The sequence below is a fragment of the Capra hircus genome, chromosome 28 (assembly GCF_001704415.2).
Source record: "Capra hircus breed San Clemente chromosome 28, ASM170441v1, whole genome shotgun sequence".
In the NCBI taxonomy this organism is placed as follows: domain Eukaryota; kingdom Metazoa; phylum Chordata; class Mammalia; order Artiodactyla; family Bovidae; genus Capra; species Capra hircus.
In genome coordinates this window covers 11,962,959-11,986,918 of record NC_030835.1, presented here as the reverse complement: position 1 = coordinate 11,986,918, position 23,960 = coordinate 11,962,959, and the positions used below count along the sequence as shown (strand labels likewise).

At 49.9% G+C, this 23,960-nt stretch overlaps 1 protein-coding gene across 1 annotated transcript in view; it reads right to left on the bottom strand.

The window, feature by feature from the left end:
* POLR3A (RNA polymerase III subunit A) overlaps positions 8,609-23,960 on the bottom strand; it is a 44,395-nt gene continuing 29,043 nt past the window's right edge. The window contains exons 20-31 of the mRNA XM_005699247.3: positions 22,532-22,702; positions 21,521-21,634; positions 17,140-17,226; positions 16,973-17,055; positions 15,634-15,804; positions 14,459-14,552; positions 14,173-14,265; positions 13,354-13,518; positions 12,708-12,872; positions 12,371-12,502; positions 11,034-11,166; positions 8,609-9,268 (exon numbers count right to left, since the gene is read on the bottom strand). Coding sequence (XP_005699304.2) covers positions 9,120-9,268; positions 11,034-11,166; positions 12,371-12,502; positions 12,708-12,872; positions 13,354-13,518; positions 14,173-14,265; positions 14,459-14,552; positions 15,634-15,804; positions 16,973-17,055; positions 17,140-17,226; positions 21,521-21,634; positions 22,532-22,702 — 1,557 coding nt within the window. The 3' untranslated portion in view covers positions 8,609-9,119. The remainder of the gene's footprint in view (positions 9,269-11,033; positions 11,167-12,370; positions 12,503-12,707; positions 12,873-13,353; positions 13,519-14,172; positions 14,266-14,458; positions 14,553-15,633; positions 15,805-16,972; positions 17,056-17,139; positions 17,227-21,520; positions 21,635-22,531; positions 22,703-23,960) is intronic.

Genomic DNA, 23,960 nt, shown 5'->3' with positions numbered 1-23,960 from the left:
TTACCTTTCATCCTGTCCAAAGTGCCAAGCTATTTTATAGGTGAGGAAATTGAGCTCCAGGGGCCAAGGTCACCTAAAGTGCTCAGTGTGGCACTGGCAGATCAGAGGATCCAGACTCGCTTAGGGGTGCTGGAGAAACTTGGGTTTGATTCCCACTCATCTGTGTGGCTGTGGGCCTTTCTGAACCACCATTTCCCCATCTCTGTAACAGACATAATACCTACCTTATGGTGCTGCTCTGAGGATGTAAAACATCTAAGGTAGTAAATGCTTTGTAAATAACTTTTAAAATTTTGGAATATTTAATACCTACATACCTCTGATAAAAGAAATTAAAATAGTACACAAAGGACCATATGGTGAAAAATCTCTCTCCTCTTCTCCCTTCTGGAGGGCCACCAATTTTACCAGTCTCCTGTCTTTTCCTTCAGATATATTCTGTGCACACAACAGAAGTTATTTATCACATGGGCCCCTAGACTTGGTGGAGATCATTAACTTGCCTGCCTTTTTAAGCTGGTCTTTCCCATTCTGCCCCTTCACCCCCTCCGCCTGCCAGCACACAGAACCGTGGGGCTCCCTTCTTTGTCCAGCTCCCCCTTCCCAAGCCCCATCCACCTGGTAATGATTTCCTAGAGAGTCTCCCAGGGGTCTCCATGGGGACGTTTCCTGCTCCGATCTCCATGGCAACTCTCCAGGTTGCCATGGTGACACTTAAGTGATTATTTGGAGACCCTTAAATAAATCACCCACGGTGGTATATGCTAGAAGCATTTGGCTCTGGCTCTTATGTTTGGGGCCAGGGTTGGGGCCCGAGCCTGTAGGCAGAAGTGGGAGGAGGGGAGGCGGCAGTGGTCGGGGCCCCTCACCCTTGGTTCTAGCCCTGCAAGGGGGCCTCTCTGGGCAAAGGTGGAATTGAGCCTTTGGGAAGCGATGTGAGGACAAGCAGCAGTCAGGCTCCTGCAGTCCTTGATCAGATCCAGCAGTCAGCAGGAGACCCTCCACGGAGTTGGGGCTCAGGACTAGGGGTGGCTAGCTGCGAGGAAGCTGGAAAGCGATGGGGCAGGGATTCAAATCCACGCCTCCGAGGCTCCAAGGCCCTCACTCCTAGATTCCAGCTGCTGAGAGGGGGTTCCAGGCAGAATCCACTCCTTCACTCGAGATAATATTTTTAAAGTCTTTAGTACATACCGTGCTAAGCACTGAGGTTACAGCAGAGAGAAGAACAAATACCTGTCTCTCTGGAACTTAAATTCTGCTGGGGGAGATAAAAGAATGAACTCTGTAGGCTAAAGGGTGGTTTAAGTACAGTATTAGGGAAGGGGGCTCAGGAGTGCCAGGATAAGCAGTGGCATACGCTGCCACAAAGGGCCAGGACCCCTGGGACTCAGCTTCTGGGACAGTGGTCTTGGGACCATTCCCCCAAGGGACGAGAGTGAGGCATGAGAACTGGTGGAGATTGGAGGCTCCATCAGCAGTGACTGGTTCCTTTCAATGCTCTGGCAGCATGGCTAAGGCTTTAGTCTTCCAGCTTCCTGGATGCCTCATAAGAAGCATTATAGCAGACATGCATGGCTGAGGGTTTAATCTGTACCGACTGGGAAACTGAGACCAAAAGCAGGAGGCGGTGTGCGTGAGGCAGTGCTGCTAATGGCAGGCAGAGTGAGGACGACAGTTTGAGTCTTGGAAAGTCCAGGGCCGTTTCTGCTGGACCCATGGATTTATCAGCAAATCTGCAAATTTGTGCCCACACTGAGCACTATTTTACAAAAGGCTGAAGATACTGCTTGTCTTGAGTACCTGGGAGACTGCTGGAGTCGATCCAGGGAGTCTGGTTTTGTTTACTTCTGTCAAGCTCCGGTGTATGACGGCCTGTGCTCTGGTGGTGGTGCAGAGGAAGGGCATGGCGGGGTGATTCTTCTAATTCCTGGCTTCCCCTGGATGCGATCTCCCTTCCAGGAAATGCAGAAGTTTGGAAGCCCAGGTCCAAGTGCACACAGTGTATACAAAGTGTGTACTCTGTGCCAGAGAGCTTCCTGAGGCAGCAAGAACGAGGCTTTCAGTGCTAGGCTCTGACTTCCGAGTATAGGTTGCTGCTGCTGCTGCTGCTGCTAAGTTGCTTCAGTTGTGTCCGACTCTGTGCAACCCCATAGACGGCAGCCCACCAGGCTCCCCTGTCCCTGGGATTCTCCAGGCAAGAAGACTGGAGTGGGTTACCATGTCCTTATCCACCTTTAAACAGGTCTTGGGTTTGGGGCCAGGTTCAGAGGCAACAGAAAATTATTTGGGGCCAGTTTAAGCCTTGAGAGATGTTCACTGATAGTTCCTTGGACAGTGAATGGAGGAGCTGAGTGGGCAGCTTCAGGATGGACAGGAGACTGTGGGCATTCTTGGGGGCCCGGCCTCGGCTCACTCCGAGGTCAGATCTCTAGTAGAGCATGGGGCTGGTCTCCCGCCAGCAGCCCTCCGGGGACCAGCTCCCTCCTCCCATAAGCCTTCTTGCCTGGCGGACCCTTCCGCTTGCTCTGCTCATCCTTCAGGCACCAGCTCGGGCCCTGCTTGCAGCGGCTGCCCCTTCCTCCTCACTGCAGCTGTCTCCTGATTCTTAGTGCCATTCGTAATTGTCCATTTGTTTGCTGCCTCTTTCAGACTATGCTTTTCTTTCTTCTTCTTTTTAAAAAATTTTTGGCTGTGTGGCTTGTGAGATCTTAGTTCCCCGACCAGGGTTTGAACCTGGCTCCTCAGCAGTGAAAGTGCAGAGTCCTAACCACTGGACTCCCCCACACCCAGGGAAGTCCCCAGACTGTGTTTTTTGGACTGAATATAGTATATCCTAGCCACATCTGGCTGCTGAGAACCTGAAACTTGTTGTACTCTTAAAACATGCACTGGATTTTGAAAACTTAGTATATGGAGTGTAAAATATCTCATCCATGATTTTTATATTGGTTACATATTGGTATATTGTAGATATGTTGTTAATTAAAATAGATTACTAAAATTAAGTTCACTATTTTAAAAAATGCAGATACTAGAAAATGGGAACTTACATATATTGTTTGTATTATATTTCTGTGGATAGTGCTGTGACTACATTAATTTGCTAAAAAGAGGGGTCACGGAAATTCTGTTCACCACTCAATACCTGGCACTGGGGTTGGGACATAGTAGGTGAGCAATGAACAGTGTTATTTATGGAATGAATGTTTGACAGCTACATTTTCCATAAGCCCAGAAACGTTTTGAACATCTTGCTAAGGAAATGAGATCTAATTTAAATGTCAGGTTAGTAAACAACAACAAAAACTCAGGCATGAAATCTGCAAGAAAGGGAAAAGAAGGAGGAGAGTGAAGGGCTTGGGGGTCGGGGAGGGGGCGCTCTTAATCCTTCTGAAGAGGAAGAGGTCCCATGGTTGTACCCACCCCAGAAATATTCCAGTCCCAAGAGGCTTAGGGGAATTTTCTGAACTTTATCAAGAAACCCCCCGCCCCCGCCAAAACAAACAAACAAAACCCCACAACGCATCCTTATACGCTGCAGGCGGACATGGTCATAGCCCACTTCTGTACCTTCCCGTGCTGTTTACTAACAGAAGCCCCTTCACGGCCACCTGGAACCCAGATGGCATCCTCCAGCCTCCTTTGGAATTGTGTTTGGCTAATTCTGGCTGAGGGGATGTGAACAGAGATGCCAAGTTAGCTTTTGGGAACTCTCCTTAAAGCGAAGTGCTGTGGCTCTTTCTTCATTTCTTCTGGCTGTAAGGCCCGGAGTTCAAGTAGCCGCCTTGGACCATGAGGAACGAGGGCTGGGCCACATGCTAGGGTGGAAAGGGAGGTTGGGAGAAGCCTGGTTCTCCCACAACTTTGTGAAACTGCTGTTATTAATCCTGCAATACCATCTATGGTCTTTTTAAGTAAGAACAAAAAACCACCTTAGGTATTTAAGGCTATTAACTTAGATTTTTTGTTAACTTATGCTGATAAGTGTCCTGCTCCCTGAATATTTGGTGCCTACTTGTTTTGTTTATGTAACTGGAAATGACCACTCTACTATGTTCAGGGCAGAACACTCAGCACTTTCCAGAGCAGTTTGGTCCAAGATGATGTGATTTCTTTACCATCAGACTTTAAAAAAAAAAGGGCAATACCTTCAGAAGGTACAACATAACAGAGTGGGAAGTAAGGTGGCTAAGATTACCAATTTCTTATTGGTAATATTTTTTGCTGATGATTTTCCAATGGCAACCTCTCTGAGTGGGACGTGTGTGCGTGCTACGTCACTGCAGTTGTGTCCGACTCTTTGTGACCCTATGGACTGTAGCCCGCCAGGCTCCTCTGTCCATGGCATTCTCCAGGAAAGAATGATAGAGTGGGTGGCCATGCCCTCCTCCAGGGGATCTTCACAACCCAGGGATGGAACCCGCGTCTCCTGCACTACAGGCGGATTCTTTACTGCTGAGCCACCAGGGAAGCCTGAAGAGAGGAACACCCTATCATAAACACATCTATATAAATAAGTGTATTAATACCTACATCTCTCCGTAAAGAGCCTCTGAGTTAGCTGGTATTACTACCCACAATTCTTAAAACGAGATCACATTTACTTTATGGCCTAAATGAAAATGTTCAAGCTCTGATCCACACAACTGCTAAGTGTCAGTCCCCGTCCTGAGCCTTCTTTGTCCCTGGTGCGAAGTACTTCCTGGGATCTACTGACTGAGCAGAGAGGGAGGCAGGAGTTATATCCAGGGAGGCCCGATTTCCAAAGCCACAGATAGGTCCATCCGAGTGAATTAAAAAGCGTCAAAGGATTGGGTTTTCCTTGTGAATTCACAGAGCATGTTTTTCAGTCAAAATAGTGATAGTCATCACAACTGCAACGTAATGAGCACATACTCTGTGTGCCAAGCTGTACTAAGACCTTATATGCACAATCATGTTGAAACTCACAATGGCCCTATGACTTAGATACCAATAAATGGCATTTCTATCTTACAAATGAGTAGAGGCAGAAAGGCTAGGTCATTAGGTCAAGGGCACCAGATAAAAAGGGGAAACTGGGATTTGAATTTGGACAGCCTGATCACAGAACCCAGGCTCTTAACCATAAGATGACCCCAAACAGATGGTAAACCCCATGCAAGCAGGGACTTCCTCTGAGGGTCCAGCACACCACCTGGGCCAGAACAAAAGCGTAATACTGCTTATTAACACTGCATGTTGATGGTGGGGAAAGGAGACAGCATCCCTCCCCACTGACCAAAGGCAGGTGTCCTCTGCCCAGGGCACATCCTCCAGAACTCAAGTCCAGGAGGAGGAGGCCCTGTAAGGCTGGAACCTGGGGAGTGTGCTGGCTCAGAGCGACCTTCCTCTTCTGATGAGGCCTCATGTGCTGAGCCTGCCCACAGGAGCCAGGCCCTCAATTCTGAAGCTTCAACCCTAGACTGTGTTGGACACATTTTTGCCGCCCCACCCACTTCTGCCAAAGAATTGTTTCTAGATGCGTTAGTATCTGGTTCACCTGTTTGGTTTACTGTTGTACTTTCAGTACCTAGAACAGGACTTTGGACACAGCAGGTCTTTACTAATTGAATGAATGAAGTCAAGCTAAATACCTGATCTTGGCCAGGCGGCACCTCCAGAGGATGGGCGTGGGGGACGCTGCCCCACAACTCACTGGATTTGAATTAGCCATATGGGGTGGGAGGGGGCTGGACGCTTACCTTTAGAGGTGGGCCTACAGCAGGAACGTTCATCATTTTAGGAGTTGAAGCCCACCCGTAACCCAATTACCCTGTTTCACAACCCTCAGGGCTGAACCGCTACACTTTTTTGTATAGCACGTTTCCTTCTTTTGAGTTTTGATAGAAAAATGAATTCTGCCAAGAGACAACAAAAATTTAAGAGAAAATCACCACCACATAGTGTCAGATTGAATCAGACATTCATCAGTGTGAACACATGTGGACAGACCCTGAAGTAGAAACGTACCTCTGTGTTTAACTCTGATCTGACACAGACCCTGAAAAACTCCAGAATGTCTCTCCCGCCCCCAAAGTGATGAACAAAGTGGGGCTGGGCTATAACTGAGTCAGTCACTATTTTGATCCCTGTGTACAAAGGAGGGTAAAAGGGTCAAGGACTGGACAGATCACCAGTCAGAAATACGTGTCTAATTGATGAGGCAGAATTTAAACATTTTCCTTATTTCCTCCAAATAGGCCAGAATAACATCCTAACCTGTTGAGCTTGCCTTCTGTATACACCGCTATTTGAGTGTTGTGTTTGTGTGTTGAGTTGTGTTTGCACAAAGCCCGAGGCCAGGGCAGATGATCAGATTAGGGGGAATTTTAATTCCCACCCCTGGGATGTGCAGTGGGGAGCCCCGAGTAGGGTTTACCAGTCAACACCGCCTATGGAGGCAGGGCTGGTGGTGAGGGTACCTCACTGTCGCTGGGGGTGTGCCCCTTCCCAGAACCACGTGCTGGTCTGAATCCAACCCAGAACCTGTGTCCACTGCAGCCACGCCTCACCCAGGGAGTCAGAGTGCCCGCCAGAGACCAGGCCAGGCTCCGAGAGGTGCCACCTGTCACTCACAGCAGCTGTGGCCATGGCCTCTCCGCTTCTGTGTTACAGAGCGAGGTGGGCACTGTGGTCCCTTCCATCACCCAATTCCACCCTCCTTGGCCCTCACGTGTAGTCCAGCAGTCCTGGATCTGATCAGGCCCACAAGTTACTTCTCAGATTTTACGAGGCCAGTCTTGTGGCTCCTGGAAGGTTGGGGGAGTGAAGCAGAGTCCACGGTGAGGCTTCATGGGGCAAACCTGCATAAGCATTATTAACAGACTCAACCATTTGTCTTAAACTAGGCCAGATCAGTTCAAAGGTAAAGGGGGAGCTGGATGTGAAAAACGGCATTTTTTTTTTCATATCACTGGCACCCTAAGAGAAGTTTGTAAGTTAACCTCATAGGTGTGGGGCCAAACTAATTTTACGCTCAGTTGCGTTCGACTCTCTGTGACCCTACAGGCTGTAGCCTGCCAGGCTTCTCTGTCCATGGAATTCTCCAGGCAAGAATACTGGAGTCGGTTGCCATGACCTCCAGGGTATCTTCCTGACCCAGGGATCAAACACCCGTCTCTTGTGTCTCCTGCACTGACAGGCAGATTCTTTACCACTGTGCCACCTGGGAAGCCCGGACTCACTTTGGTAGAATTGAAACCTGAGCATTGACAAAAAATAACTCAGGTCAAAAATTCCTAACTTACGGCAGTATGGGGATAAAAGCACTCGTTCCAAACACGCATCCAAGAACCTAGGGCTTTGCAGAGTACCTTAGCAGCATTAACTCGGAAGGTGGGAAATCAACTAGGGAATGACCAAAGAATGTAATTCTATAAAATACCGGTTGAATTCTTTGAGCCTCCCATTTTTCTTTTATCACACCCTCTTTAATCATCCAAACCATCTTCTCACTCAAAAAGAGATGCTCATCTCATTTGGCCTGCACTATTGCGTCTTCCAGTAGCTTAATACACCGAGATGCACCAGTTATCATTTCTGAGGTTGACCTTCTTCCCAAGAGCAGGGTGCCAGAAAATAGGGTCAAAGCTCCACTTTTCCTATCATCTCACTTCTGACCAAGCAGCCTAGGTTTTCCAAGGCCCCCAGGGAGGGAAGGACAGGCTCCAAGGAACATTCTTGGAGGAGAGCTGTGGCCACCACAGTTCCTTCTCTGTGGCCTCAGGCCAATCCCAAGGAGCAAATTCGGCACAAAGAACCACCATCTCTGTGAGCAAACCCTTGTGCTTGCTAGAAGACAAGCTATGTACGTTTCTTTCTGGTGTTTCACAAAACCCCCTTGTAAGCCTCGAAAACCCCACCAGTGATGGATGGCACAGTCACTGGCAGAAGCCCAAGCAGGCAGTGAAACACGGGTCTTCCTGGGACACCCTTCCAGGTCCTTCCTCACAGCCTCAAGTGTGTTATCATCACAGATGTCCTCTGAGAAACCTGCTGCAGCCATCTGGGGAACGTCAACTCCAGTGGGTGCCCACCTCCGTGTGGGCCCCACCCTTCCTGTCTGGGTGGCCACTTCACCCCTGAGCGCTGGCGCCTGCCTGCACCCAGAGGGCCCTCTCACACCACCCAGAGGGCCCTCTCACACGAGGCCCCGGGGCACTCGCGAGGCCTCCAGCTCTGCAGCTGCCTCGTGTGCTCCCTGGCTGCGGGAGGCGGGCACCCGTGTGGATTCCTCAGGAGGAGTGTGGATGCCCCCAGGCAGGGCAGGGGGTCTGGGCCAGCCCCACTCCTCATCTACATGTACACCGGGGGTCCCCACCCCAGCCGGCTCTAAACTCTGGAGAGGCTTCTACAGGCCACAAAGATTGAGTTTGACTCATGTGCCCCCATGGGCATTGGAAACAGACAAAAAGGGGGTGGCAGGGGAGTCTGCAAAAGGTGTTTCAGAGCAGCTTGGCTTCATGACAGTTTCAACGCAGTTTCAAATCCTAGACAGCCCCATTTGCTTAACTAGTTTTTCCAGTGATGCTTCAAAGCTGGCTCTCTTGGTTTCCACAGCTTCTTGGTTTCAACAGGAAAACTAAAATAACAATAAAAACTCCAAATTCTTCAGTGAACAAATAAATACTACGAACAATATTTACATTAGTATGTCACATTGGGAGATTCCAGCGTGACCAGGGAACGGAAGAACTGAGGATGTGCCCTGGCTTTGGGGCTCAGAACTGGCTCCTGGTCAGCCTGGGACCCCTGTGAGCGGATGGAGGGACAGGGGAGGTCGAAATGAGCAGAGATGCTTGGCTCTCCTCACAAGTCCAGGGAGGTGGTGTGGGCAGGAGGTGCAGAGCTGTCCCCAGATTAAGCAGGTTTCAAACAGACAGAAAAATCCTGGTTTACCCCACCAAGCACTGTGCTATGGCTGGGGTCATGGGATGAGCAGCTCCCAGGACTCCGGGAACCTTCTCCAACAGCCAGCATGGTGGGGGCAGCAGGGCCTCGGTCCTGGAGAGCACAAAGCTCATGAGTTGGCTGCTGGCCTCCAGCCCTTTTCCAGGTGACAAGGAGCCAAGGTCAGGAACAGCCCCCTCTTCCTTGGACTAGGTGACAAGGGGGATGTGGAATTCGTTTGTGTCGAAGATGAGGGGCCTCCTGGGAGGGCTGGGGTCCCTGTGGGCCTTGTGGAGCAGCTTGAAGAGTCCAGTTCCAATGTTCATGGGGATCCCCATGATGATGCATTCAGACACCCCTGAAACCAACCAGAAAGGAGGTGAGAGAGCTTCTCCACGCTTGGGAAAGTCTTCAAGCAGGAAAGAAAGACTGCTGACTTGGAGCCCCAGCCCCAACGTGCTGGACCTGGGCTGCTCACTTTACTCCTCATCTGTGGATGCTGAAGGCATGGCCTGGTGCTCCTGGGCAGGCTAGGGGAGTTCCTGCATCTGGTTGAAGGGAAGTGCTTGCTCACAGCCCCGCTGCTGGCTCAGCAGCCTTTCTGCCTGAGCTAAAGCATTGTGTGGCCTCACCTTTGAGCACTAAACTCAAACAGCAAGGATACACTGAATGATGCTCAGGAAACCCCAAGTCTGCCACCCAGCATGTCCTTAGCTTAGGGCCCAGGGAACAAGCAAATGGGACCGCAGTGAGCAGATGCCAATCCCCATGGAAACAGCAGCACAGATTTGTTCTGTGCCCAGGGGTCAGGGGTGGGCCAGGGTTAACAGCACCCCAACCTCGGAGTCCACAGCTTGAATCAGAAACACTAAGAAGGCAGGGCCCCTCATGGAGTGACAGGAGTCAGGCGACAGTATAGATTCTTTCTCCAAGCTCCCTTTCAGCTTTCTAAGATCTAAATGTTGGGCTCTGCGTGAGGCCTCTGGTTCTATAACAAGCAAGTGTCCATCTGCTATGTTCTGGGCTTTGTGCTATCAGGGGCCAGAGAGGCAATCAAACTAAAGCCCAGCACAGAGTGAGGGCTGACACCGGGTTGCAACATGCAGAGGACCAGGAGACTTTAGAGCTGGGGCAGGGCGACCACGCCAGGCCTCTAAGGTGGAGCGGGGTGCTGGGTCTCAGGCCTGCAAGCAGGCTTGCTCTCTTTCGGCTGGGCCTTGCCCTTCTCCTGCCCCCATCTCTGCCTTTTCTTTCCTTTCACCCTTCGTTATAGTAAAGAACCGTGTAATTTCTCTTTCCCTCTATTTGCAACCTGTGACCCTAATCTTGGAAGCAAAATCTAGGCATACACTGCCTGGTCCCATCCGACCATCACCTTGGGTGGTGAGTCCACAAAGGAGGTGAGAGGGGAAATGGCCACTAGGAAGCAGAGCTCTGGTGGCAGCGTCAGGGGCCAGGCGTGGCGTCGCTGTTGGAACCCCAGACCAACTCCCACCTCAGGCCACAGGGTCTTGCTGAGGCATGAGAAAGGCTGGAGCAAAGCAGGCACTCTGGGGCAGGGGGAGCCGAGCTCCGCTATGACAGCCATCCCTCTCCCCTAGGCCCGCCAGACAGGCTCTGTGTGGGGAGAGCAGGCCCACGCAGGGCGAGACTCTGATAACGAGTTAGTGCCCTTGGTCTTCTCCCTGTGAAAGGGCTGATATCCATGCCTCAGCAATGTGCTGAGATGGCATACGAGGCACCTGGCGGAAGCGTGCCAGCTGCCTTGTTTAGGGAGTTGGGACAGCAGGAGCGCCTGGGGCAGGACCAGAGTGGCTGACTCTCATTCTGAGGGCTAGAAAATTCCTACCTGCCCAGGGGTGACCTTTCCTCTGTCCTGACTGAGCAGGCTGCTAAAGGATGGGGGGATACAGGCCGCCATGGTCAGGCTTTGGAGACAAAAGATCGTTAGCTCCAATTCTGTGAGCTGCGGCTTTACTCTTAAACAAGGCAAAGCTCTGCATGCTCAGTTTCTCCACCTCTTGAGAAGCCCTGGCCATGGTTTAAAATGTAAAAAACAAAACAAAAAACCAGCAAAAACCCACAAAGGCCTCTGGCGAGGCTGCTGGAAGCACCAAACCTACCACACACAGAGTCCTTCTGGCCAAAGTAGGCAGCGTCAAAGAGGTGGTCGGCCGTCTTCTCAAACGAGGCCAGCATCAGCACGCTCTCCTTCATCTTGGCCAGGCCAAACCTTGTGATGCCCAGGACTTCACCCTGTGCCGAGGGAGAGAGCCAGAGTGGGGACTCCTGCCAGGTACAGAACGCACCCCTGCGCCCCTCAACAGAAGAAGCAAAAAGCAGCCAGGCTGCTGTTCAAGTCACAATCCAGGTTTGAGAAGGACCCCAGTGACCATCTGTCCCACCTGTGGCCCTCTGAGGTCACTGGCACGGACAGCACAGATCCTGACACTCACAGCCAGGGGCCACTGGAACAAAGAATTGAGAACTGGAAACTACAGTGTGGATATGTGTGTATGCGTAACTGATTCACTTTGCTGTACAACAGAAACTAACACAACATTGTAAAGCAACTATACGCCAATGAAAATGAACTAAACAAAAGCTGAAAAGCAGCGAATTCTCTACTGGTCCAGTGATTAGGACCCTGCACTTTCACTGCTGAGGGTCTGGGTTCAAATCCTGGTCGGGGAACTAAACTGCACCCCTCCCCCCAAAAAGAAAAAAAAATACTTCTGAAGAGGTTTCTTATGGCTCAAAGAAATAAAAACCCAAATAATTTAAAAACCTCAAAGTAGGGAAACAAGTAAATTTAGGTACTTTCATTCAAAGGAATATTAAACCATCATTAAAAATGTATCTTTATAAAACTACATAGCAATGTGGAAAATGACATGCTAATTTTTACTGTTAACCTGTAGTAATCTAATATATGTGTATAGAACAAAAATGGAAAGGAAGACTTTACAATGACTGTCTTTACTACCGGGTGGCAGGAAATGGGTCACTTCTCCCACCCAGTTTCTGAATTTGCTGCAATACAGCACAAGTTTGTCTGTGGAGGCATCGTGCCTTATGGCACTGAAGAGGAAAGATTTTTGGTACAAGAGACAAAAACAAAAACCAACCAACCAACCAAACTCAGTGCCCTACTCAGACTTTCACCTAGAAACGGCTATAGACGTATGAGAAATGGGTTCGACAGGATATAAACCTCAGTCTGTCACGGAATCCTTAGGCTTCTGGCAATGGCTAATTTTCTTTTAGGACAGAAACCATGCCCTGCCTCCTGCCATGCGGCTGCAATTCCCACACTGGAATTTTACCAGCACGCCCAGCTGGACCCCTGTACTCTGGGTCTGGGGTCACGGTGGCCGTCACAGCCAGGCACTGTGTGCGTCCTCCAGGTCTCGTGCCCTGAGGTCGGGTGTGCGATGGCAGCCGCGAGGCCCCCGCGCACCTTGTAGGTCATGAGGTCGGAGAGCAGCATCACGTGCCGCCGGTCGATGCTCATGCCGTGGTTGACCATCGTATACTGGATCTCGTTGATGATAGTTGTCCGGGCAGCTTCGATGCCCAGGGTCTTCTCCACCTGCGGAGGGCAGGGATGAAGGGAGGCAGCTGCGTCCAGGGCTCCCCAGCCTCCCCTCCTATCCTCCTCTGCCCTGCAGGTTCCCAGCACCGTGTCCCTCCCCAGAGAGGCAGTGTGGGGTAGTCTTCGGTGCAGAGCCGCAGTGAACGGCAGGGTCAGAGGAACGTGCTGGGACGACTGCAGGAGCCCCGTCCGTGAGCGCTACCTCGTACGTGTTGTTGGAGGTGGTCCGGGTGCCCTTCACGCCGTGGGTGGCCATGACGGCCCGCAGGTTATCCCCCTCCACCAGGAGCTTGTACTTCTCCTTCCCGCTCTGCTCGTCGATGTGGATGACGGCTCGGGACACCTCCGGGATGCCCTGCACCACCACCTGCACTCAGAGACACGGAGGGCTCGAGACCCCGCAGTGCGTGCGGCCCCACCCACCCAGCAGCCTGGGAAACCACCGCGGCTGCGAGAACTGGGGGTGCCACAGCCTGAGTCTGCGGTGTTGATCACCCCATCTCAGGGATGACTGCCAGGGACGCGCCAAAGTGGGGAGCGCCTGCGTGCTGCCTGAGCCGCTGGGGGGTGGGGAGGCGGGGAAGCAGAAGCTCAGGGGGTCGTGCCCTCTTCCACCACCCATTTCATGAGAGAAGAGGGAAAAGCTGAATAGGCAGAATGGTGAGGCAGTGCCAAGAAGGCAACCTGAACCTGCCCGACTCCTCAGGGATGTGGCAAAGAAACGAAGGAACAGGGCGCCACCCGCAGTCTCAGCAGCCCTTACGCGCCCGATGCCTGGCTCTGCAGCTTAGAGATAGCGTGCTCCCCGCGTTAGGCCTGACCACCTGGGGAGGTGGCCTGCCACTCACCTTGGGGAGATCCTCCTTCAGGAACTGCAGCACGTAGTACATGGAGCTCTTGCTATTCTCTCGGGGGGTGACACACAGCACTGCCTCGCCATGCACGGCCACGTCGCCAGGTTTCACACGCAGCCTGGACATGCAGATGGAGTATCTCACCGTCTCCGCGTTCACCTGTGAGGGGTCGCATGCCCAGGAGGTTACCGGCAGGGTTTGGAGGCTGTGGTTTCTGTTTCTTGGCCTTTCAGCATCCTGCCCCTCTAAGGAGCCTTTTAAATTATTCCCCCCTCACCAGTCTCTCTCCTCGTCATGTCTTTTTTGGTACTGTGATATCTTAATACCACAGATGTATGTATATATATGTACTGTATATACACCTCTGCTTTCTTCACTAAAAAAGTAGATCCCACCACCCGCCCCTCCTAAATCCATTTTGCCACCGTTACCCGTTTATAAATGCCAATAAGAAGAAGCCAGGTCAACCCACATATCCTGAGCCAGCCGTTGCTGCGCTGGGCGCCCACGGGTGGGTAAGACACGGCTGGCACTATGGCCCTTCCGACTGCTGGCATGCTGTGCCACAGCAAAAGGGCACTGTGGTCTGCACACCACCTCCACTAATTTCCTGTGTGCCTCTAGGTGGTCATATCTGTGCAGGGGTCAGGGGTAGACAGAACGTGAAGGTACAACAGATCCAGAGGGCAGACACCAAGTGGAAGCCTCTCCGGGGCTTCCTGTGCTACGCGTAGCTCTTGCCCTAGTTCATCAGCACCTGTCCTGGGACTGAAAGGGGATGACTTCCTTCACGCCTTTAATTACGGGACTCACCTCCAGCCTCAGAAGTCTGATCCGTTCTAGGGAGAGCTTGACGAGAATGAAGCAATCATCAGGAAGAAACACTTCTTCAATATACTCTGAAATCTGCGGTGTCAAAAGATCAGAACATCCGTCAGTCACTTCCCCGTCCTTCAGAGCATACGAGGCTCCCTCTCAGCTTTAAGGACACAGAGCAGCGTGGACACCCGGATTGGTAAACCCACTGCAGGCGGTTCTCCCACGTTCTGGTGAAGCTGCTGGCTTAGTTCTCTTATTGTTGAGAGGGATTCCTTCTCACCTCTCCCAGGAGGGTTTTCTCAATCCTCCCTTTCACCAGACGAGCATAGTCGGCATCGTCGTCCTTGTCCAGCTGTGCTGTGATGATGGGAGTGCTGTGGGGAGGGAGGGCAAAGGATTACGAGGCTGCTTGAAGGCCACACTGCGTTAAGCCCGGGTGAGTTTGGAACCTTAACAGCAAGTGCAATTTACTGTACTGAGCATTCACTCGAGTCAGGCGCGGTCCTGAGGGCTGCACACACCCGTGCTCAGGAGGCAAGCCACTCCATCAGTGAGTGAGTGGCTTTCGGAACAGTCTCCCTGGCCACGCAATCCTGCCTGCTCCTCTTTGGTCCTAATACGTAGTTACTTCAGTTCTGCTCCCTGAGTAAACTGACCCTTTGTGTACTACAGGTTTGTATACTATGGCGTGCACAGTGACAAGATCAAGTCTCTTACAGCTTACCCCACTGCACCCCCACAACCTCCCCTCCAGGACACCTCTGGCTCCTCCAACTACTAGCTAGTTGCTTCCACCCTTGCCATCCTGGATGGCATCCCCTGAACGCACACTCCTGGGTGATCTGACTGACCTAGAGGTGGGCAGAGCTCCTGCCACCCGGGACACGGACAGCTGCTGTTCCAGAACCAAGTACAGCGCTCTCTCCTTTAATGCTATGTTGTCATTTCGTCACACTCAGATCATAGGTAAGACATGACTTTGTCACTGAACGTGCTATAAAGTATTTCTGTCTTTCCCAGTTTCAGAACACCTACAAATTCTACCATGAAATCACCAGGGGGTGGGATTTGGGCTGGGGGAGTGTTGTCACAGAATACAGCCCCAAATCGAGTCGCAGACACATCATCAGTGAAGCTGGGAATAACAACATCAAATGGATGAAGTCTACAATGACACATGGTTCCAATTTTTTCCAGGCATTTTTTAGGTTTCTCTCTTTCATGGACTTGTGGTCACAAAGAACCGTTGCTTCAGTTCTGACTCTCTCCAGTTTGGACATTTTGTCTTGGATTTTTTGTAAGAGCCACAATATGATTAACACCAGCACGGGTCACTCCAGAGTCTGAGATACTGTCCTAGCATTTATCAGACACCCCCCTCATGACAAGAGAAACGCTGTTTCTCCAGGACATGACAGACGAGTGTGAGAACAAGAGGGAAATGGATGAGGGCACCTGATGGCCTTGGAGGCGTTGATGATCTCTTTGATGCGGGGCACGCCCAGGGTGATGTTCATGGAGGCCACGCCCGCAAAGTGGAAAGTCTTCAGGGTCATCTGGGTGCCCGGCTCGCCAATGCTCTGGGCACAGAGCGCGCCCACCGCGGAACCTGGCTCCATCTGTGCCCTGAAAAGACAAGACAGGATGAAATGTACAGCCTGGGGACTACAGTTAATGATGATGCAACATCTTTGCACGGCGGCAGATGGTAACCAGATGTATCGTGGTGATCTTTTTGCAATTACAGAAATATTGAATTGCTGTGTTTGCACCTGAAACTTGCATAATGTTGTAGGTCAACTATCTGTTGTTTGTTTAGTTGGCCAAGTTGTGTCCGACTCTGTGATCCCACGGACTGCAGCACACCAGGCTCCTCTTTCCATGGAATTTTCCCAAGCAGGAATACTGGAATGGGTGGCCATTTCCTTCTCTATGGGGATCTTCTTGACCCAGGGATTGAACCCGAGTCTCCTGGTTAGCAGGAGGATTCTTTACGACTAAGCCACCTGGGAAGCCCCTACTCCATTAATACAATTAAACAAAAGAGATGCAACAATCTTATATAAAGCCCATTTAAATATACCCATTTTATATACTTTTACATATAGGTCAACTATACCTCAATTAAAAGACAAAACCAGGGAATTCCCTGGCATTCCAGTGATTAGGACTTTGTACTTTCACTGCCAGGGACCAGGTTCAACCCCCAGGGACTAAGATCCTGCAAGCTTTGTGCCATGGCCAAAAAAAAAGAGACAAAACTAAACCCCCCGAACTGCTGGGGAGGTTTCTGATTATCTTTCAACAGAAAAAATACATATGCCGTCAGGGTCAGGAAGGAATTGGCAAGGACCCAGGTTGGGCTTGTGACAGAGGAAAACCGGACACAGATCAGTTACAGGTACAGATGAGGGGGAGTAATGCTCGGAGGGGTCCAACGATGACAGTGAGCAGTGTGTGGCTACTTGCGGTCAGCGTGGGATGACTGCAGAAGACCTAAGAGCTCTGCTCACACATGGTACTGCAGGCGGACAAAGCAGCCAGCCCTTGCCCAATATGTTGGTAGTTTCCCTATGAAAAGACGATGCTCGGAAACTTCTCTGCACTTCCTACCACATGTTGGAGCACTCGGCCTGTCTACCCACTGGAGCCCCTAGAGAGGAGGCGACAGAACCTGCTTGAGGCTGGCAGTTGGTAAGTGATGTGGGCACAGGATTCTGTTTCCTGGGGAAATAGGAAAGACGCAAGGGACCCACTGGACTGCCCGACCGCCTGAGACAATTAGCACCCTCACCTCATGTACTTGTCCCTACACGTCTCCAGAAACTTCTCTATTTGGGTGGGGGTGATCCGGTCCAACTGGTACAGCACACGGGGCTAGAGGAACAAAAGCCGAGTGCAGGGTCAGGGCCGGCAGTGGGAAACCCCCTGCACTGCCTGGCCCCTGGGGAGGGCCACTACCTCCGTCGTGCCATTGTCGTTGATGCCGTATTTGTCTCTGGTCTTCTTGATCTTCTCAGAGACCTCCTGGATGAACTTTTTCATCTCCTGAAAGAGTACACAACAGACATCAGATCTATGTTTCTCAGTGATCTGCACGACCTGATTCATTTTTAAGTAAACTTAGTCATGTGATGAATCCTTCCTACTTTAGTGGTAGCTAAATAAGACACTGTAAGGGATATGACACGGATACGGGTTCTATTACAACATGCTTTTCTAAGGAGCACACCACATTACCCATACCCTGGACACGTCCATCCGTGCAGCGCTTCTCAGGTCTTTTTACTGTGATGACGCTTCCTATGGAGTGGTAGTGCTAACCCAGCATGTGAGAGTGACAGAGGATGACCCTTTCCACCTGCCGCCTTCTCCCCTGCCCTCCTGGAACACCTCGCTGCCACGCTCATGCGGCCCAGAGGAAGTACTGTTGCACCACTTGTACTTCTAAGCCTTTAGACTGATACATTTTTGAGGGTTTCTTCTGCAATTGTTCTGCTCAACTTAAATACTACAGAGCTTAGCTTTGTAGATGCTATGCACATTTCAAGCACATGCCTTCAGCTTGCCTTCATTTCAAAGGAAACACGCCCAGGTCCCAGCTCTATCTCTGACCCTCACCTCTGCCTTGCTCCCCTGTCTCATGCTCAGAACTTTGTAAGGCCTCCAGGAAATCACCCTCAAAGCTGGAAATGAAACATCAGCCTATCTGTAGCTCCCGCTGTATTTTAAGAATAGGGCTCTAAGCCCCGGGATGATGACAAAATGGAGCAAGAAAGAAGGTGAAGAGAATTTACATTGTATGGAAGATCCATAGGGCATGGCTAGAAATGACAGGCCTAGGTTTTCTGGTAACTATTCCAAGGGAAGCCCCATATGCTTTATACTTTGGTATGTGTCTGTGAAATAGGCTTGCGGTTGCTCCTAGAACCAGGAGCAGCCAGGATCTCCTTTTGAGGAGTTTTCACAGGGGGTGTGGTGTGTTTAACGGGCCACACACATCTGTGCCCTGTTGCCAGCACACACCACGCACCGTGGGACTGACTCCTAGAGCACCTTGCAGGTGCGCTGAGGACACATGCAATCCAGCAGCTGCATCCTTCAGAGAAAGCACAGCAGCCACTCTGGTTTGATCCTGGGGTGTTTCTGACAGTAAGGGAAAAGGTGGATAGACTGTGGTTCCTCTCAGCGACCCTCAGGGAAATATGATTTCCCTCAATGATTCTGGACAAATTGGGGGTTGAGGGGCACTCTGGCCAAGTGCAGGCATCCAGCTGCTTTGTGCGGCTGGCTGAGGTCAGATCCACATATGTGGACAAATCCCTGGGCAGGCCTGAGGGTGGACAACTGTTCTGATGGCTGCAAAGCCTCACTAGGTCTTGTTTCTCAATTGAGGATAACTGTAGGAGAAGACCAGCATGCCTGCCCCGTGTCTACTCAATCTGTATCACAGCTGAAAGTATCTAAAGTTTCGTCTGAAATAAATGTTTCCAAGGGCAGACTGGACCAAAACTTTCGCAAAAACAGAATTCTATAAGGCACTTCCAGACAGCTTGAGACTTAACTAGCTGGGTACTGTCCTAACACTGCAAAAACAAATCTCTCTAGCCTCCCACAGACTAATGAGCAATTTCTAGTTACTATCTTTTCTGAAAGCAAAAAACTCAAACTTCTGGGGTCCACAGGGTCTGTGACCACAAACTCCTCTTAGTCACTTGCTGTCCAGCGTGGTGCGCTCTCCCTGTGGGGTGGCAGGATACTGGCTCCATCACTCTAAAGCGGAGGCCATTTGGGCTGAATAAGGTCAGGGCTTGGCCAAGTGAACAGGCCCCTCTACAAAGTCAAATGTTTCTGCACAGTCTATACTCAGGGGAGGGGTTTTCTGCAAAGCTGTCTTGGCCTGCTGGACACTTCAGACTGGCTCTCAGGAGCCCAGGTGATTGGGAGGCTATAAGGGTGGACTCCATCACAGCTGGGCTGTCCGCTGTTCATGAACACAGACTTCTCACGACTGTCCTTGTTGATCAACTCCCCTCACTGACAAAGAGTGGAAAGTTACCATGCCACTCGGCCATCATTCTATGCAGAAAGACTTCTATTTAAGAAAGAACTTAAACTAATTTAAAAGAACTTGAAAATTCTCAAGAGACTCTTTTTAAAGAGAGACTCGACAGGCTTACTTGTTAATTACAGGTTCGAGGCCACATTTTTCAGATATAGTTAGTTGTTACAAATCAGAGGTAGAACTTAGCTGGAGAAGGTGGTGGGACAATCTCCCTTGAGGAGGCTCTGCCTTCAAGTGGGATCCTCATCAGCAATAAAAGCCGCAGCCACCTAGTGTCTCCTCTGTATCATTCAGTATTGAGAGCTTCCTCCAATGGGTGACTTCCTCCCTGAGCCTACTTATCTAGCTGTGGTCATGTCCTTTAGGGAGAGCCTCTGAAAGCCCTCCTGACCCAGATGTTGCCATTTGCCTGCTAGGTGTTCAAGGCTGCCCCACCTGTTGGCACAGGGAAACCGGGGCCAGAACCCAAGGCCAAGCCGATCCAGGGGTTTTTCATCTGTTGAGGAAGTCGGTACATATGAGCAGTCAAGCGCACACACCTCACACCATTCCCCTGTTCTGGTGCAAAGGACAGCGTTCAGCTGCCACCCACGTGGACATGCTTCTGGGAGCGGCTTTGCTAAAAGGAATGAGCTCCCTCACCCACGAGTTATGGCAGGTATTTTGGAAGTTAGGTTAAAAGGAAAAAAGCTCCCTTTTTGGAAGGGGAAACTGAGATAAGATACTAAGAACTCAGCAGGATCAACCCATGCATACCAAGGGCACTCAGAACACGGCAACTGGCAGGCTGTTAATCACACGGCTGACCAGCAGCTACTGCTCGCACTCAGCCCGCAGCGTGTGTGTGAACCTGGCTCTCGGCTTCTGGCAGGGCTAGGGCTCAGCGCCACCCGGGAGTTCTCTCTGCCTCCCCAGCTCTGACACCACAGCAGGACAAGGTTTTCTCGGCTCAGATGAATCTGTTCTGGTCAGTGAATTTTGGAATCCCTCAGCAAACCTGATCTCAGACTGACTGACTGGAGGGTGAGGACGTGTTCCGCCACCTCTGGGGCCCTGGATCTGTGGGGCATGTGACAGACGGGGACGGGATGCATGAACAAGTGCTCACTGAACCCACAAGGGCTGCTGGTCAGGGGACCACTGTCAAACCACATCTAAGACAAGAAAGGGCCTGGGCCAAGTGACGAAGGGGAAGCCCTGCTAGTCGGACTGGACAGCGCCCTGCAGCGCCTGGGGCTGGCAGACTGCACAGCACAGCCATGCCCCCTGCTCGGTAGCCACAGCACGGAAGCACGTTACCTCGTTGTATTTCTCATAGCCTGTCTCAGTTAAGGTCTTTGAGGAGAAACAGAAACATAAATAAGTGAATACAGTCATGGAGAAAAACCAAATCATATCTCTCATTTGTTACTTAAAAAAAAAAAAAAATTGTGAAGCAGAAAAAAAAATGAAGGCACTCAGCTTAGCCAGGCTCTTAATTTTAAATGTGTTAAAATCTGGAAGAATCTCTTTTTCACCTTTTCTATCTTACCAAGTCAAAGAGTGAAGAGCTTTTACCTAAAATATCTTTATTTAACTATCTTACTCTTTATCTTTTATATACTTCAAGGGATATATTTTGTGCTATATCTGAATCATAATCAGTGCACACAGGGAACCATGTATTCCTGCATTCCTTTGCTTTTGATCATAAACATGATTATCAACAGAAAGGAGGAGGTCTGTGAAATAAAAACAAACTAAAAAACCAACAGGATGTCAAGGTAACAGGTCCCTGGAAGAAAAAGGAAGGATGACTGTACATTTCTAACCCATATTGTGGCAAGAAAAAAAGCAATTTAAAATAATGATGGTATTAAAAAAACCCCACTGCATCATTTACTGTATAAAACACAATAAATGGCATTAAAACAATGCTCTTACTATTACAAATTACTGGGTTTCAAAACCACGGAGGGAGGAGTTGGCCTACAGAATGCGAGACTGGGTGGCAGGGGGTGATAGGGACAGGGTTAAAAAAAAAAAAATCAGTTCTCGTAACTAGGGCACTTGTCTTCTACCAGAGAAACACTTGTGCAAAAGACAAACTAAAAAAGACATGAGATAAATTCTTTATGCTGACTGCTGAGATTCTACTGCCTGGGCCGCTCTTAAATCTTCTAACAAGAAACACTCTTACATAAACACCCCCAGCTTATACACTACTTCACTGTCGGCACCTGGAGAATGATTCCTTGGTGACGGCCAAGCTGGGTGCGCAGCCCCCGCAGAGCTCACCTGCAGGAAGCTGTCCTGGCAGCAGAGAAACTCGTTCTTCTTCATGATGGACTCGGCCCTCAGGAGCAGCTCGTTCTTACTGAGAGCAGGCTCGCTCGGGCATGGGAAGACTGCCTCGAATATCAAAAGAAAACAGTGTGATTTGGAGGCGGGCAGGGGGCAGTATTCAGTGAAGGAGTTTATAAGAGACAATACAACCTCACCCAGAGCTTTCAGCAACCTGTGATGTTTTTGTCTTTCAAAACACATACCTTTAATACAAAGGTGAAAACAGCATAAACTGATACTCCACCTTACCTAACAGCTTGTGGGCTATTCAGTGGGTATTGTGTCATTCCTTCCCAACCTTCACCCCGCCCCAGATTTGCACTAAAACCATAAACTGCTGTTATGAAAAAAGAAAAAAAAATTTCAAGTGTGAAAATACCTCTCCGCCCCCAAGCTCATAGGTTTTCCCTCAAAGTTTTAATGGTTACACTGCAGCCTAACATGTGGACAGACCATTCCATGTTTGACCTGTCCTCCACAGATGGCCTGTATCTGCTATAAACAATGCTGGAAGAACATTCTTGGCACATTTAGATCATTTCTGTAGGGCGAATTCCTATAAGTGAAATTTAAGTATAGCTCAAGGGCACCCAGACTTAAATTCAGATCAACACTGTCCAGCTACCTCTCAGAAAGCTTATATCCCGTTAAAACTATGAGAAACAGGCCTGCTTCTCCCCACCCACGACTTTTACATGGTCTCTATAGCACTCGACTAGACACTGGCAAGAAGACCAAGGCCTCTTCCACTGGCACTGGTTCACTACCAAGAACTTGACTTTGAACTTGAGAAACTCTCTTTCCTTAATACCTGGGGAAAATTATGCAAAGCGAATAAAAAAGACTAACACCATCGCAGTGGTTGGGTAGATATGACAGCGTTAGCTGTATGCTATGCCAAAGGCACACCCACTCGAAGGAAACGTCCTTGAAAACGCTCACAGATATGATGCTCAACCTTACTTTGATGTTGTCCAGAACCCTTTTAAACTCTAAGGGCTCATCTTTTCCCTCCATGGCTGCAGGATCTAAGCCGTCTCCCCCGTAAATGAACTGGATGATATCGCCCGTAGAGCTGCGGACTGTCAGGTCATACTGTGAACAAAGATCTTCCAGGGACTTGACGAGCCTTCTCTAAGGAAGAGAAGGAGAGGAGATAAAAGTTCAGGTGCTTTGAGAGCACTAGTCACGTGCATGAAGGTTGATATTTGCAAGTGAGTTTCAAGGCTACCAGTGCTTTTAATCACATAAAAACATTTTATTAGAAATCCCTTAAAAGAGTTCCTGACCTCAAGAATAGCCCCACAAGTGCCTCACTAGCCTGTGCAGTGGGATTTAGAATATGCTCCACGCTCCAGTATGTTTTAGAATACATGCAATTTAAACCCCATCAGCCCTGAAGGACTCTGCAAACACTGTTTTCCTAGGCTGCTTTGCCTTCCCTCTCTGTCTCCCTAAGGTTTAAACTAATGCAATTGCTTTGCATTTCTAAACACAACTTAATCTGGGACCCCTGTGGACTTCAATATGAATTACAGAGGATCCGGTGCAGGCCCTCTTCTGGGACTGATGGGTAAGAAGAGAGAATAGGAGTAGTGTGTTTGAACCAGCAGGCAGCAGGCATTTCTCAAACCTGCTTAGGGAGAACCTTGCACCAGCAGAACCCTCCAGCCAGCGGGGTGAAGGGGTTCAATGAGTTAAAGGGAAAGATATCTTCCTCCAGGCAACTTCAAAACAAAAATCCCTCATGCCAGAAGTAATTTGTTCCAGGTTAACAAGCCACTCTGGGAAAGTCATACTCTCGACTTCAGAAAGGTACAGGACAAAAAATAAAGTCAACAGACATTCAGGCAAGAGTGTTAAAAGCATTTCAGAGTCTGTTAGGTTTCTGACAAAAGCACACTCTGAAGCTAAAGGGCGATTTCCCGTTAAAAGATGATTAAGAGGGAAGCACTCCCAGCAATGCTGCACAGGGGACATGAGAGGGTGTGGAAATAGGTCCATTCTGCGCTCATCAACCTTGTGTATTCTGGCTTACTCATTCACTCATTACTCATCTCTGGTTTATCAGTCCTCATTTCCCTGCTTGTCCAGGGCTGCGCTTCTCAGTCCATGGTGGGGAGAAAAGGGACACAAAACCACAGCAGTTCATGGCCTAGCAACTTGGAGTGTTAACCTCAGCATGTACTGTAAGCAGATAAAATCATCAAAAACACAAACCAAAACCAAAACCAACCGCAAACCGAAAAACAAAATGTAGGTTATGGAGTACAAGGTAGAAATGAGAATTAGAGACTGGAGAGAGATCCTTCGCTTGTGGTCTTATGGAAGCACAAAGCAGGATGTGTTCTCACCTCTCTGCTGTCTAGGATGTACCTTTGTGGCAGTCTCA